Source organism: Myotis lucifugus, unplaced genomic scaffold (genome assembly GCF_000147115.1).
Source record: "Myotis lucifugus unplaced genomic scaffold, Myoluc2.0 scaffold_489, whole genome shotgun sequence".
NCBI lineage: Eukaryota > Metazoa > Chordata > Mammalia > Chiroptera > Vespertilionidae > Myotis > Myotis lucifugus.
In genome coordinates this window covers 205,689-219,504 of record NW_005871537.1, presented here as the reverse complement: position 1 = coordinate 219,504, position 13,816 = coordinate 205,689, and the positions used below count along the sequence as shown (strand labels likewise).

At 38.2% G+C, this 13,816-nt stretch overlaps 1 protein-coding gene across 1 annotated transcript in view; it reads left to right on the top strand.

The window, feature by feature from the left end:
* The window catches only part of CPQ (carboxypeptidase Q), a 283,185-nt gene that overhangs the window by 144,291 nt on the left and 125,078 nt on the right, over positions 1-13,816 (top strand). The window contains exon 4 of the mRNA XM_014445945.1: positions 9,323-9,434. Within this exon, the coding sequence (XP_014301431.1) occupies positions 9,323-9,434 (112 nt within the window). The remainder of the gene's footprint in view (positions 1-9,322; positions 9,435-13,816) is intronic.

The following is a 13,816-nucleotide window of genomic DNA, read 5'->3' as shown; positions in this document are numbered from 1 at the left end:
ATGGAACACTCAACCTAGGTATGTGCCCTGACCAGGAATCAAACCTGTGACCTTCCAGTGCATGGGATGATGACACTCCAACAAACTGAGCCACACTAGCCAGGGCACAAATTTTTTTCTATTAAGGAAAAACTATGCAGTAGTAAATTCATATACTCGTTCACACTAATTTGGCTTTTAAAAATGGGAATTGATGGTAAAGGAGGAATTGGTGTATAGCTTCCCAGGGACTGTGCTTTTCAAAGTGACAGCACTCACTTGAATAGGTGAGCCCTGGCCTGTTTAGTTTTTATCTGCTAGTACATCAAATAGGGTCGAGAACTGGGGGCTGCAGAAGAATGTAAAACCAGAGGCTTTCAGCTGATCTTTCTGACTTCTATAGAGCGCATTCAGCACATCACAGAAGGTTAACTAATTGTGAATATCTTCACAATCAATAGACAAATAAGCATCAAAAACAGTACTCTAAGCTGCATAGGCTCCTGGGAGTTTAAAAACCATTAGGAGTCAAGAAGAATCCTTTAGCTTGTAAACCTAAATGTCAAAAATAAAATCTTGTATAAATTGAACCATGAAAGAGTCTGTAGAATACCAAGTGCTTCTATCTTTTTTAAAAAAAAATTCTACACACCATCCCTGCAACGTAAGGGTGAGTGAATGGTTGTCAAAAAAGAGAAGTTATAGCTGTGCACTGTACCATCCTTGGATTTAACCATGGGAAAGATGATCATTATTGAGCTAGAAGTTAGCTAAGCTTTTCATCTCCCTTTCTTCCCCGGAGGAAGTTAAAATGCAATGTTGTAATTCAATTCTCTGCTCCTCCCATCCTTTCAAGTGAGACAACTTGTCCTGTGGTTGCTTAGGCCAAAGGAGAAGTAATTCAGAAGCATGATTCTTTCATTTAAAAGACTATTATCTCCAGTTGCAACCAGTCATGACTTCTGGATGAAATCCAAACAACTCCATTTAGTCAGAATGATTTCCTTCCATAGGCATTCTATGCTGTACCACTACCCACAAGTCAATGTTCAATAAATTTCAGCCATTTCTTCCAAATACACTGCAATCATATTTTTTTTTAAATATATTTTATTGGTTTTTTACAGAGAGGAAGAGAGAGAGATAGAGAGTTAGAAACATCGATGAGAGAGAAACATCGATCAGCTGCCTCCTGCACATCTCCTACTGGGGATGTGCCCGCAACCCAGGTACATGCCCTTGACCGGAATCGAACCTGGGACCTTTCAGTCCGCAGGCCGACGCTCTATCCACTGAGCCAAACCGGTTTCGGCTGCAATCATATTTTATAAATCTACCTATGTGTTGGTTTTTCTGAGCCACCGGTAAATTAGACCCTTCTTGTTTTATCCTAAGATATGTCTAGTAATGTACTCAGAGACTTCAACCAGAAACAGTAATGGTCTTCCTTTTATGAAGCCAGTCACAAGTAAGGAGGGGGCAGTCTGGAATGAAACAGCTCTTTTTAGGAGCAGCTGTGGTGATGTGTGAGCCCTGGGACAGGTGGCCCACTTTCTTGTGAAAGAAGTCTACGTCACACAAGCTATCAACATCCAGCAGCTTCACTAAACAAAGCTTGAAGATAAGAATCCAGTCAAGAGGAGCTCAGATGTTTGCCGTGTTGTGTCTGAATCCTGTGTGTCAGGGGCCTAGCTTTATTCTGTAGACCACCTAGTCTGTTCATTGGGGAGGACAGTATTTGTTCAAACATAGTCCCTTTTGACTGTGCTGGGCAATGGCACAATACATTCAGCAAATGCCCTCTGAAAGCCTACATTGTTGTCTTCGTCGGGGATTACAAAAACATGGATTTCTTGAGAAGTGCCTTCCCACCTGTGTTTGGATCCTAAATTTTGGGAAGATCTTGGCAGCCAGGGTATCTAGTTGATGCTCAGAGAACAGTCTGTAATGGTCATGAAGACTTTTCAAAGCACAAGTTCCTCATTTTAAGTGGTTAGAATAGGAAAAGAATTCTTGAAAACAGCCACGGAATATTGGACTAGATGTAACCTTGAAAGATTTTATTTATCCCTTCTATGTTAGCTTTCCATCTAAGACCAAAGACTGTAGTCTATTTTAGAAACCCTCCAAGGAAAGGAATTTTCCATAACCTTTTCCCCTGTTAACACTCTTTTAACTTCTACCAAGGCCACCATTAGAAAATTCTCGATCATCTATATGTTTCTAAGGCTCATTGCTGCAGCTCAAACCTGGTTCCTTTGCTTTCTCGTCTGCTGTTCCTATCCTCCACAGAGGGCCTATCATTGCTGAAGCCCGTTATTACATCACTTCTTGGCTTCTTCTCTAAGGCTAAATAATGAAAGATTTTCCCCTCTTTTTGTAGGTCATATTTTTTAACTCTTAATTATTTTTGTTGTTGCAAATTTGATTGGGGATTTCCTGTGTCTGGAAATGCCTTGAACTTTGTAGCCCAAACACTTATTCCTTTACCTCTTATAATACACCAAATAAAATGAGACTAAGAGAATGGAGAAGCTGCAAAGAAAACAAAACATCACAAAAGCCAAATATAAAACCACCAGATAGTTATCTTTCCGGTTCATTATTAAGCAAGACATTTGTCAAATAAAACATGTTTGAAAGTTGAGTGTGCATCTCATTTATTGAGGATTGATCAGCAAGTACTTGCTCAGGTTTAGATAAATACCTATAAAACTCACAATTTAAAATGCATAATGTTAAAGCTAGGCATGCCAAGAACATAAGTATGACCCAAAATTATATGTATATCATATATATATATATCTTCTAATTACCATGGGCTTTTGAAAATCATTGAGCTATTATAGCAATAGCTTTCAGTATGCTGCTAAATACAATTATTTCAGATTTTACAAGTAGATTTGATCTCTGGTTGGTTTTTAGGGAGGATACAATCTTTTTTAGGTTTTGGTAACAAGATTATTGTAAGTAAATGTAAACACATCCCATATTTTTTCCTTTGCAACAGTTGAAATAGGATGAGGTTTTTGTAGGTCATATTTTTTAATTCTTAAAAAATACGGTCTTCATGACTGTAACAGACTGTTCTCTGTTAGTATAGGTATTTATCTAAACCTGAGCAAGTACTTGCTGATCAATCCTCAACAGTTGAAATAGGATGAGGTAAATATGACCTTTAATGTTTGTACTGGCTTATAAAACTATCTGAGCCTCATGCTTTCAAAGACATGTCTTTAATAACCCCTGGTATTGTTTAACATAGCACTTATGTGAAAGACTTTATTTACATGTATATAAAATCTAAAGAACAATAATAAAAGGATCATACATGTTCTCACCACTTAGTTTCAGGGATAGAACACTACCAGTGTCCAAGAAGCCTGCTGTGTGCTTCTCTCTATCTCCTCCTTTCTGCCCCAGCCCTGTCTGATGTCAACACTACCCTGATTTTGGATAACCATCACTTTGCTTTTCTTCATGACTCTACTACCTTCGCATGCATTGCCAAAGATTGCGTTACTTAGTTCAACTGAATTTTGAAATTTATATTAGGGAATAATTCTCTTCTATTTCTTTTGTGATCTTCTTTTTTGTTTTTTCTTCCATATATTTGTTTGGACATTCATTTACATTGATTTATGTAGCTGTAGGTCATTTTCACTACTTTAGAATAATTCATTGTATGACTATCCCAAAATGTATATACCCATTCTTCTGTCTATGGGCATGTGGGTGAGTTCTAGTTTGAGGCCTTATGATCACTTCCATATGACCATTTTAGTACAAAACTCAAGTTTCAGAATTCCTCTAATATATGCACCCACAGTGGGATTGTTGGATTCTGAGATGCACATGTGTGCAATTGTTTTTCCTGCTCCTACCCGCAGTGGATGCGAATGCCTGATGCTCAGCATCCTTGGCACGGCTTCATATTATCAGATTTAAAACTTTTTACCAGTTCGTCTTCCTTTCATTGAGTTGTATGAGTTTTTTATATATTTTTAAAGTTAATCCCTATTTAGACGTATCATTGGCAAATACATTCTCCCACACAGTGGGATCCCTTTTCAGTTTGTTGATGGTTTCTTTTGCTGTGCAGAAGTTTTTTATTTTAATATAGTTCTATTTGTTTATTTTCTCCTGTGCTTCCCTTACCCTAGGAGATGTGTTGGCAGACATCACTACCAGAGATGGCTGAGATTTTGCTGCCTATGGTTTCTTCTAGGATTTCTGTGGTTTCACCGCTTACACTTACATCTTGATATGTGTTCGATAGGTTACCTCCCACATACACACACCCTGACCAGGTTGGGGGATGGAACCTGCAACCCATATACATGCCCTTGAATGGAAATCGAACCCATGGCCCTTTGGTGCACAGGGCCTACCAGTGATGGCGAACCTTTTGAGCTTGGCGTGTCAGCATTTTGAAAAACCCTAACTTAACTCTGGTGCCGTGTCACATATAGAAATTTTTTGATGTTTGCAACCATAGTAAAACAAAGACTTATATTTTTGATATTTATTTTATATATTTAAATGCCATTTAACAAAGAAAAATCAACAAAAAAAATGAGTTCGCATGTCACCTCTGACACGCGTGTCATAGGTTCGCCATCACTGGCCTATGCTCTAACCACTTAACAACACTGACCAGGGCTTATTCATCTTTTCATCAGACAACCTTTGTGGACTCAGTGTCACTGTAAGCACCCATAACAAAGAAGTGAGGGCCTTTTCTCTGTCTGTCCTTGATTTAGTCTGTCCTCTCCCAGACCCACAGCTGGCCGGGAGGCAGTTGTGTGCCACTGCCGGTCTGACTTTAGTCCTAGCAGCTTCCATCCAGTGCATTTCTGCCCTACCGCCCGCCCTAGGTTCTGCCCCCTTCTCCCAAGACAGAGTCTTTGATAGACACCATGTGTCTCACAAATTACAACTCTCCACTTCAGAGCAGAGAGGCTCCCTCTGCCATGCCAGTTTTGTTGTGGCTGCTATTGCTGTTGTTTTGATAATCTTTCCTGCATTTGGAAGAGATGGCGGTGAAAAGGAAGTTGGCGGGTGGGGGATGGGTCAGTGCTCTGCCTGCCTCAGGGAGCCGCACAGAGGTGGGAAGAAGAGTGGGTATGCCACTTCTCTGTGCTTCTGGAGGTGTTATTGCTGTAGGGCAGCGGTTCTCAACCTGTGGGTCGAGACCCCTTTGGGGGGTCGAACGACCCTTTCACAAGGGTCGCCTAAGACCACCCTGCATATCAGATATTTACATTACGATTCATAACAGTAGCAACATTACAGTTATGAAGTAGCAACGAAAATAATTTTATGGTTGGGTCACAACATGAGGAACTGTATTTAAAGGGCCAGAAGGTTGAGAACCACTGCTAGGGGCTCTGTATATCTACATCTGGCAACAGAGGCAGTGAAGGAACTATACATTTTCGCATCTTTTATCAGGTGGTTCTTTCTTGTGAACTGGCGTTTACTATATCTCTGGACACAGTCTTGTTTTTTGGTTGCTTAAATCAGATGCAAATATATTATAATTAGTGTTCATATCTGCTTGGCCCTGACATAAGGCATGGTGAGTTGGCATGTTTTACTGGGTTATCCTTGTGAGTTTGCATGAAGGCATGCTAGCCAGGCACCATGCTGAATGTGACCTCATGCACTACTGTTTTCTAAGTGAATGTAGGAGCTGCTCTTATGGTTACAAAAGTTCAAGTTCAGGCCTGGCTGGCATAGCTCAGTGGTTGAGTATTGACCTATGAACCAGGTGGTCACGGTTCAATCCCCGGTCAGGCCGTATGCCTAGGTTGCAGGCTTGATCCCCAGTGTGGGGCATGCAGAAGGCAGCCAATCAATGATTCTCTCTCATCATTGATGTTTCTCTCTCCCCACCCCCCTTCCTCTCTCAAATCAATTTTAAAAAAAAGATTTAAATTTTAAAAAAATGAAGTTCATTAAAAATTCTCCTGAATTAGAAGTAGCTTTCTGTCATTATTGTTTTTAAATCAAGTAATATTAAAATTACACCTACTATCTCATGGTAGCCCCCAATTTTTTGATTTCAAAAATTATATTAAAACAAGCTCTTATAATCCAAACTAGAGGCCCGATGCACAAAATTCATGCAAGAGTTAGCCTTCCTTCCCCTGGCTGCCTCTGGCACCCGGGACCTGGGCTTTCCGCTGGCCACCGGGAGGCACCTGGGACCCGGGCTTCCCTTGCAGCCCTGGCTTCGTCCAGGAAGGTCGTCCAGAAGGACGTCTGGTCTAACTAGCATACTATGCTTTTATTATTATAGTTTGTGATCATTCTTCCATAACACTGTGCCAAAGACTTTGTCCTATAGGATATCGTTGAATTTCCTATTATTCAAAAGCATTTCCCCTGTATTTTAATTATTAGTTATTATTAGTTATTAATTATGAGTTATTATTAGTAATTCTGGATTGGAGAATGGAGGCATTTCCGAAAACACATAAAAATATGATTTGAAAACAACCTCAGTTATTCTGAAGGCAATCTGGAGGATAACATAGAGCTGCCTTGATTTAGTTACTCTTGCATGTTATCTGAGAAAAGGGTTATTAAAATACATTTTGACACTATTTATCCACTAGAGCTTTAACTTCACTTGGAAAATGGTTCTGAGAGTGGTGAGACTGTTGACTGATGTTCATTCCACATGGGATTACACCACTTTCTGAATCAGAGTTTCCTGCTATTGCAATATATTTTTTCATTTTTTCCTGAGAAACAATCCATTTGGGCTCATTACATGGCCATTTGTGAGTCTGGGGCATTGTACTTGTTTGTGACTACGATGAAGTCATCGTGGGCTGGGTCTGTCTGTGGACACAGAGTCAACAGGAGAGCGTGCAGCTGCTCAGAGAAGCAGGCAGTGCAAGCGGTCACCCGGATATTTCCACCCCAAATCCTGCTTTCCCAAAGTCATGGGTTTTTCATTAATCATCAAGATTTGTTTACCTTTGATTTACTCATTACATGCTGTACATAGACATCACTCTGTTGAACTTATTCTTTTTATAGAACTTTTTATTGATGCGTAATAGTCTAAGAGAAAGTACACAGGTCCTAAGTGTTTAACAAGATGAACTGCTACAAGCTGAGCACACCTGTGTAGCCGGTACCCAGACCAGGAGCCAGAACGTGACCAGCACCTCAGCACCTCTCCTTGGGCCCCTTCCCGGCACTAACCCTCCTCACCGTGGGATACCGCTCTCCTGTGTTGCTTGTTTTTATATTTCATACAAATGGAATTATACATGGTGCATTGTTTGGTTTGGCTTCTTTCATTCTTCATTACGTTTATGAGATTCAGGTACATTTATCATGTATTGTGTTTGTTCATTCTTACTGTTGTGCAATGTTGCATTGATTAATACAACATCATTCATTCATTCTGCTGTTAACAGGCCTTTAAATAGTTTCCTTTCTGGGAAGGAGATGAGGGCTGTTATGAATATTCTATAGACATTCTAGTTCGTTTCTTTTGGTGAAAGTGTATATACACACATACATTTCTGTTGGACTTATAGATGGAGGTTGCATTGCTGGGTCATAGGGTGTGCAGATATTCAGATTTAGTAGATAAGCCAGTTTTTCAGAGCAGTTGTAAGTACTTACACTAACACCAGCGATGTATGAGAGTTCCAGTTGCTCTATCTCCTCACCAGTATTTGGCATTTTCTACCTTTTATCTTTTTAGCCATTACGGTGGATATATATTGAATGGGGTTTAATTTAAATTTCTTTGATAATAATGAACCTGTGCACCTTTTCATATGATTATTAATAATGTGTATATTTATGTTTGTGAACTGTCCAAGTATTTTGTCCATTTTTCCATCAATTAACTTTCTTTTTGTTACTGTTTCGCAGGAATTCTATATAATCTGGATATGGGTTCTTTGTTGCATATTTGTGTTGGAAATACTTTCTTCTCCTCTCTGGCTTGCCTTTTCACGCTTTCAAGGGGGTCTTTTGATAAGCAAGTATTCCTAATATTTTAAAAGTCCCAATTTATTATTTTTTCTTTTATGGTTTGTTCTTTGTGTGTCCAGTTTAAGAAAGTTTCCTATTTCAAGTTCTGTGCTCTCCTCTAACACCTTTATTTAGATTTATAATTCATCTGACTTGATATCCATATATTGTATGATATCGAGATCAACATGTTACCCACCCTTCCAGGTTGGGGACCCAAAACAACGTCCTTCTATCCATTGCCATTCACGCCAGTAGAATGAGACTGAGGTCGATAAAGTGGAGCAGAAATTTTATTCTTTGATCGAGGCATGGAGAAGGGGGAGCTCACGCTCTCACGGCACCTTCTCCCTGGCTGGGGAGGAGCCTTCTGTGTGTACAGGCTGCGGTGTGGAGCGATGCCATTCCTTGAGGCAGGCGTAGTTTTTTTCCTGTTGCACTCGGCTCTTTCACACATGATTCTTTTGTACATGATGCCCCATCGGCATCTTGGTCTTTGCGCCCGGCCCTCCTCATTTTGAAGTCGGGAATCCTTCTTAGTTCCTGTAAGCAAGCACAGCTCCTGACACGGTGTAGGTATTGAGAAACACATTAGGTTATTTTGGATGACAGCCCAGTGACAAAGATCCTTTTTCACTGGATGTCCTGACCCAACATCAGTTTACTTACTTTTAAGGACAATGTGTCCACAAAATGTAGTTCCATTGAATTTATTTTTCCCGGAGAGAATTACCAATGATTCTCAGAAAAAAAACGTAAACCTAATAATGATTTAAAATGTAATATAATGTATAGATTATTTCACGCTAATGTAAATTGAAATGTTTCTTAAAAGTTATTCTGTTAGAATTTAGTTTGTAAATTTAGCAATTTATTCCACAGTAAAGTGACTTACAATGCGCAAAGCACAATCATTTAAAAAATAAATTATTGTTTTTACTTTTTCATTTGTATTCAATTCAACACATGTGTATCCTGTATCTGTGAGAATTTGGGATGGTTGGAAATATGTTGAAGTTTTGAGCTCCATTTTTACATCATATAATAAAATTGTCACACATATGTCAGTCATAAGACTTTTTCTTAGTATTCAAAATTATATTAATAAAGAGAGGTATAAGGTGAGAACTTTTATTACTTCCACGATGACCTTACACCATTTTGTGTAAGGCCTCTGTACCAAGTCTTCCACTAGTAATGATGCAGATCTTCTAAGGTATTAAACATGGAAAGAATATAAAAGTTTCATTTCTGTATTTGGAATGCCTCTGAATCTTCCTCTTTTATGTCCTTTCTGCTTAATCTTATTTGTTTTTCTTTTTGTTATTTGTTCTAGGTTGTCCTGGTCAGTGGACATCTGGACAGCTGGGACGTTGGGCAGGGCGCCATGGATGATGGTGGTGGAGCCTTTATATCATGGGAAGCACTCTCACTTATCCAAGATCTTGGTAAATATTTAGAAAGTTGTTAACCAAAGTGCGAGGGTCTCTGTGGTGACATGTTTAACTCAACACACAAAATAGTCAACAGATTAGTTACTGTAGATTCTCCTGAGGTTGAGATGCTTTTTGTTAGTTGACTCCAAGAAAAGAACTAATTTGTCCCCTTAAAAATTTTTTTTTAATTCAAGTGTCTGCCAGACAACCAAAATATCCACTATGATCAGCCACTGGGGAAAATGAACAAGCAAATGAAACCCTAGCAACTGCAACCACATCAGCTAGAGACTATGTAAGGATACTATGACGAAATGCAAAGAAAAATCACCAGCCCCCTCTACTTCCTTTTCTTTGTTCATCTCTTTTAAAATCGCATTTATTTTACTTCTACCTCCCCACCCCCTCTCTTTTGGCAACTATCCGCTTGTTCTCTATATCTATGGTTCTGTTTCTCTTTTGTTTTTAGTATTCCACAAATAATATTGAATTTATCTTTTATTGCCTGGCTTATTTCATGTGGCATAATAGACTCTAGGTCCAACCATGTTTGTTGTTGCAAATAACAAGAGTGAATTCTTTTTTATGGCTGAGTAATATTCGTGTGTGTGTGTGTGTGTGCGTGTGTGTACCGCATTTTCTTTATTCATCTATTGTTGGACATCTATGTTGCTTCCATACTTTGGCTACCACTAGGGCTGCAGTGAACACATAGGGGTGCCTATATCTTTTGTATTAGTGTTATTGTTTTCTTTGGATACATACCCAAAAGCATAATTCCTGGGTCATATGGCAGCTCTATTTTTTTTTTAAATCTCCATACTATTTTCCATAGTGGCTGCATCAATTTTCAATCCCACGGGAAATTATCAGGCTGTTAGAAGAGCTTCGCTACAGTTTTCAATAGTGCACAAGGGTTCCCTTTTCTCTACATTATTACCAGCACTTGTTATTTGTTGATTTATTGATGATAGCCATCCTAACAGGTGCGATGTGATCTCTCCTTGTGGATTTAATTTGCTTTTCCTTGGTGATTAATGTTGGCCACCTTTTCATATATCTGTTGGCCATCTCTATGTCCTGTTAGGAGAAATGTCTATTTACTGTTCTTTGCCCATTTTTAAATTGGATTTTTTTTTGAGGGGGGTGTTAAGTTACATAAGTTCTTAAATATCTTGTATATTAACCCTTTGGGGATGCATCACTTCGAATATCTTCTCTCAGACAGTAGGTTGTCTTTTTGTTTTGTTGATGATTTCCTTTGCTGTGCAAAAACTTTTTAGTTTGATATAGTCCCATCTGTTTATTTTTTCTTTTGTGCCCTTGCTCAAGGAGACATAACCAAAAATATATTTCTAAGAACCTTCTCAAAGAGTTTACTGCCTATGTTTTCTTCTAGGAGTTTTATGGTTTCAGGTCTTACATTTAATCTTTAATTTATTTTTAGTTTATTTCTGTACATAGTGTAAGAATAGTGGTCTGATTTTATAATTTTAATTGTATCTGTCCAGTTTTCTTAATACCACTTTTTGAAGAGACTGTCTTTACCCATTGTATAACCTTGCTTCCTTTGCTGTAGATTAATTGAGCTATAAACAAGGATTTACTTATGGGCTCTCTATTCTAAACATTGATCTGTATATCTGTTTTTATGCTAGCACTATACTATTTTGATTATTGTGACTTTGGAGTATAATATGTGTAACTTTGTAGTATCTAGTAGATAACTTTGTAGTATCAAGAATATTTGCCGGTGATTTTTAATTTTTTTCATAATGTCTTTGGTTGGTTTTGGTATCAGGGTAATGTTGGCTCCATAAAATGAATCTGGAAGCATTCCTTCCTCTTTAACTTTTTTAATTCCTTATTCATTTCAAGGAAATTATCAGGCTGTTAGGATAACTTTGCTACAGTTTTCTTTGTACAATAGAAGTCAGAGAAAGAAATGCAGGGCTGAATGAATGATTCCTTTAGCCATAATAAGGAATTCAGGCTTAAATATTGGACCTTCCAGGTAAACCTAAACATGGAAGAGATGGGCAGACATAAAAATGAATGGCTAATGGTGAAAGCAGTTTATTTTTATGACCTTATTGGTAAGCAAAAAACATACTTTTTTTTTCTTTGCATCCTGGTCCAAAAGGTGGATTTTATATGAGGTTAGAAATAATGAAATAGTCTGAAGTGAGAGTTCTGTGTCTGAATTAAATGCCTTATTAGCAGAATGTTTCATTTTACAACAGTGGAGAAATCTCAGTTTCAGATGTAGTAAAGGTCAGAACAGTGCCTTTCGTGTAGGCTTTCCATTGCTTACTTAAGTATTTATGTGTTTAAATTTATTCTTTTTATCCAGCCTTTAATGAACCCCTCTAGCCCTGTAAATTGACCCATTAAATAATTGTTTATCTTAACAGTACTCTTGCTTGGGGCAAATTTTTTGGTGTATCATTTTGATTTATGTTTTTTTTGTGTGTGTTTTAAAAATGGAGAAATGGGAAGATTGCTATCCATTTATTTTTACTTCTAAAATAAACCAGTATTTCCCAACCTTGGCACTACTGACATTTGGGGCCAGATGATTTTGTTGTGAGGTCTATTCTGTGTGTTGTAGGATGTTTAGAGGTATCCCTGGCTTTTTCCTACTAAATGCTCATAGCACCATCTCCCCCCAAATTGTGATACCCAAAAATGTCTCCAGACATTGCCAAATGTCACCTGGTGGGTTGGAGGTGAGGGAGGCATAAAATGGCCATGAATAAAATAAACTAATAAAAAAATCTCTGGGAGACCTAATACAGGGTCATGTTTTTGGAAAGGAATCTAACTGGAAGCCTTATGTTGTATATACTTAAACTTTTAACTTCATCACCCTACTGAGAACCTACTATGTAAAAGCATTTTTTTAACATCATCACCCCACTGAGAACCTGCTATGTAAAAGCATTTTAACTTAAGTTTTATTTTTCAATTACAAGTTACATTCAATATTATTTTGAGTTGAAGATGTACACATGTAACTACACACATAATTACAAATATAGACATCATTTCACAGTCTGCTTATAGAATTGGGTAAGGTTTGAGAGAGATAAAGTCCAGCAAATAAAACTGGAAAACACGCAGTCCTTCAGAAAAGATCTCGAAGACTTTATATGTGAATTCTTTCCTCCTCTCCCTTCCCTTAAAAATGATTCCCTTGGCTATTTGTTCTCTGAAGTTAAGGTCCTAGAGATAAGGCAGTGAGATATCATACATTTTCCTCCTTATAAGTCATAGATAATTACTAGTATTTTGGAAGTTCATTTTATTTCACTGTGTTCAGCCACCTTGATTGGAGTCAGAATGGTAGAGTGCAAAGAGAACCAGACCAATTTGAACTGAATTTGAGGTCACTGTGCTACAAACTACTTTATTTAGCGTTGGGCAGGTCATTTGAACTCTCTGGGCTTCATTTTCTTCATCTCCGTTCAACTCTAAGCTTCCAGGGTATTTTATCTGCTTTCGATGGGAATAAAAATTATGTCTTCTCTAGGCTTTGAATCTTACTTCTTTCGTACTTGGCATAGGACTCTAAATCACTGCTAATTGAGTTGGATTCACTTGCATGGATAAATGTCAAACACCAGGCAAAGGTGACGTATCTTTTCCAGCTTTGAAAGTACTCTGACTTCAGTAGCTTTTGATGGCTAGTCATCCTTCCTTTAATTCAGGGCTTAACTCTCCTACATATTTCTGAAAACCTCTGTAAATGTATGAATAAAACTCTAAAATAGAGACTACCATTTCTTTTGAAGAAAGGTGTTAAGAGGCAGAATGCATGGTATACTGTTTAAAAAGCGTACTGCCAGGGTTCAGATCCCAGCTCTGCAACTTACTACCTTAAGCAAGTCACTTCGCCTTTCTGCGCTTCAGTTTTCTCATCTCTGATATTAATAGTTCCTACCTCATAGGGTTGCTTTGAAAATTAACTAATCTATTTACATAATGTACTTAGACCAGTACCTAACCCAACCCAAGTACCATTAAATGTTAACTTTTATTACTTAGTAAGCATGACTCCGTCAGTAGCATGTTTTTATGCAAGGGAGGATGATAAATTTTGTAGCCTCATTCCCATCAGTGATTACTTTGCCTCCTAACTTAGCATGTTAGTTATACTGATGTAACTGTAGAGCCAGCTGCTATGGTATCCCTAAATATCCTTTCCCTTTACTCTTTAAGCCGCCATCTCTTGTACGATGGAAATCGAGTGACTCCTTTACATTTATACATTTTCATTCTAAATATTCAGGAGTCCAAATTTATCCTGGTCACTTCCTGCTTCCACTTCCTGAATGATAGTCTCCACTCAGTACCTCACTTGTGTGATGACCCACTGAGCCTTCCTCTTTAAT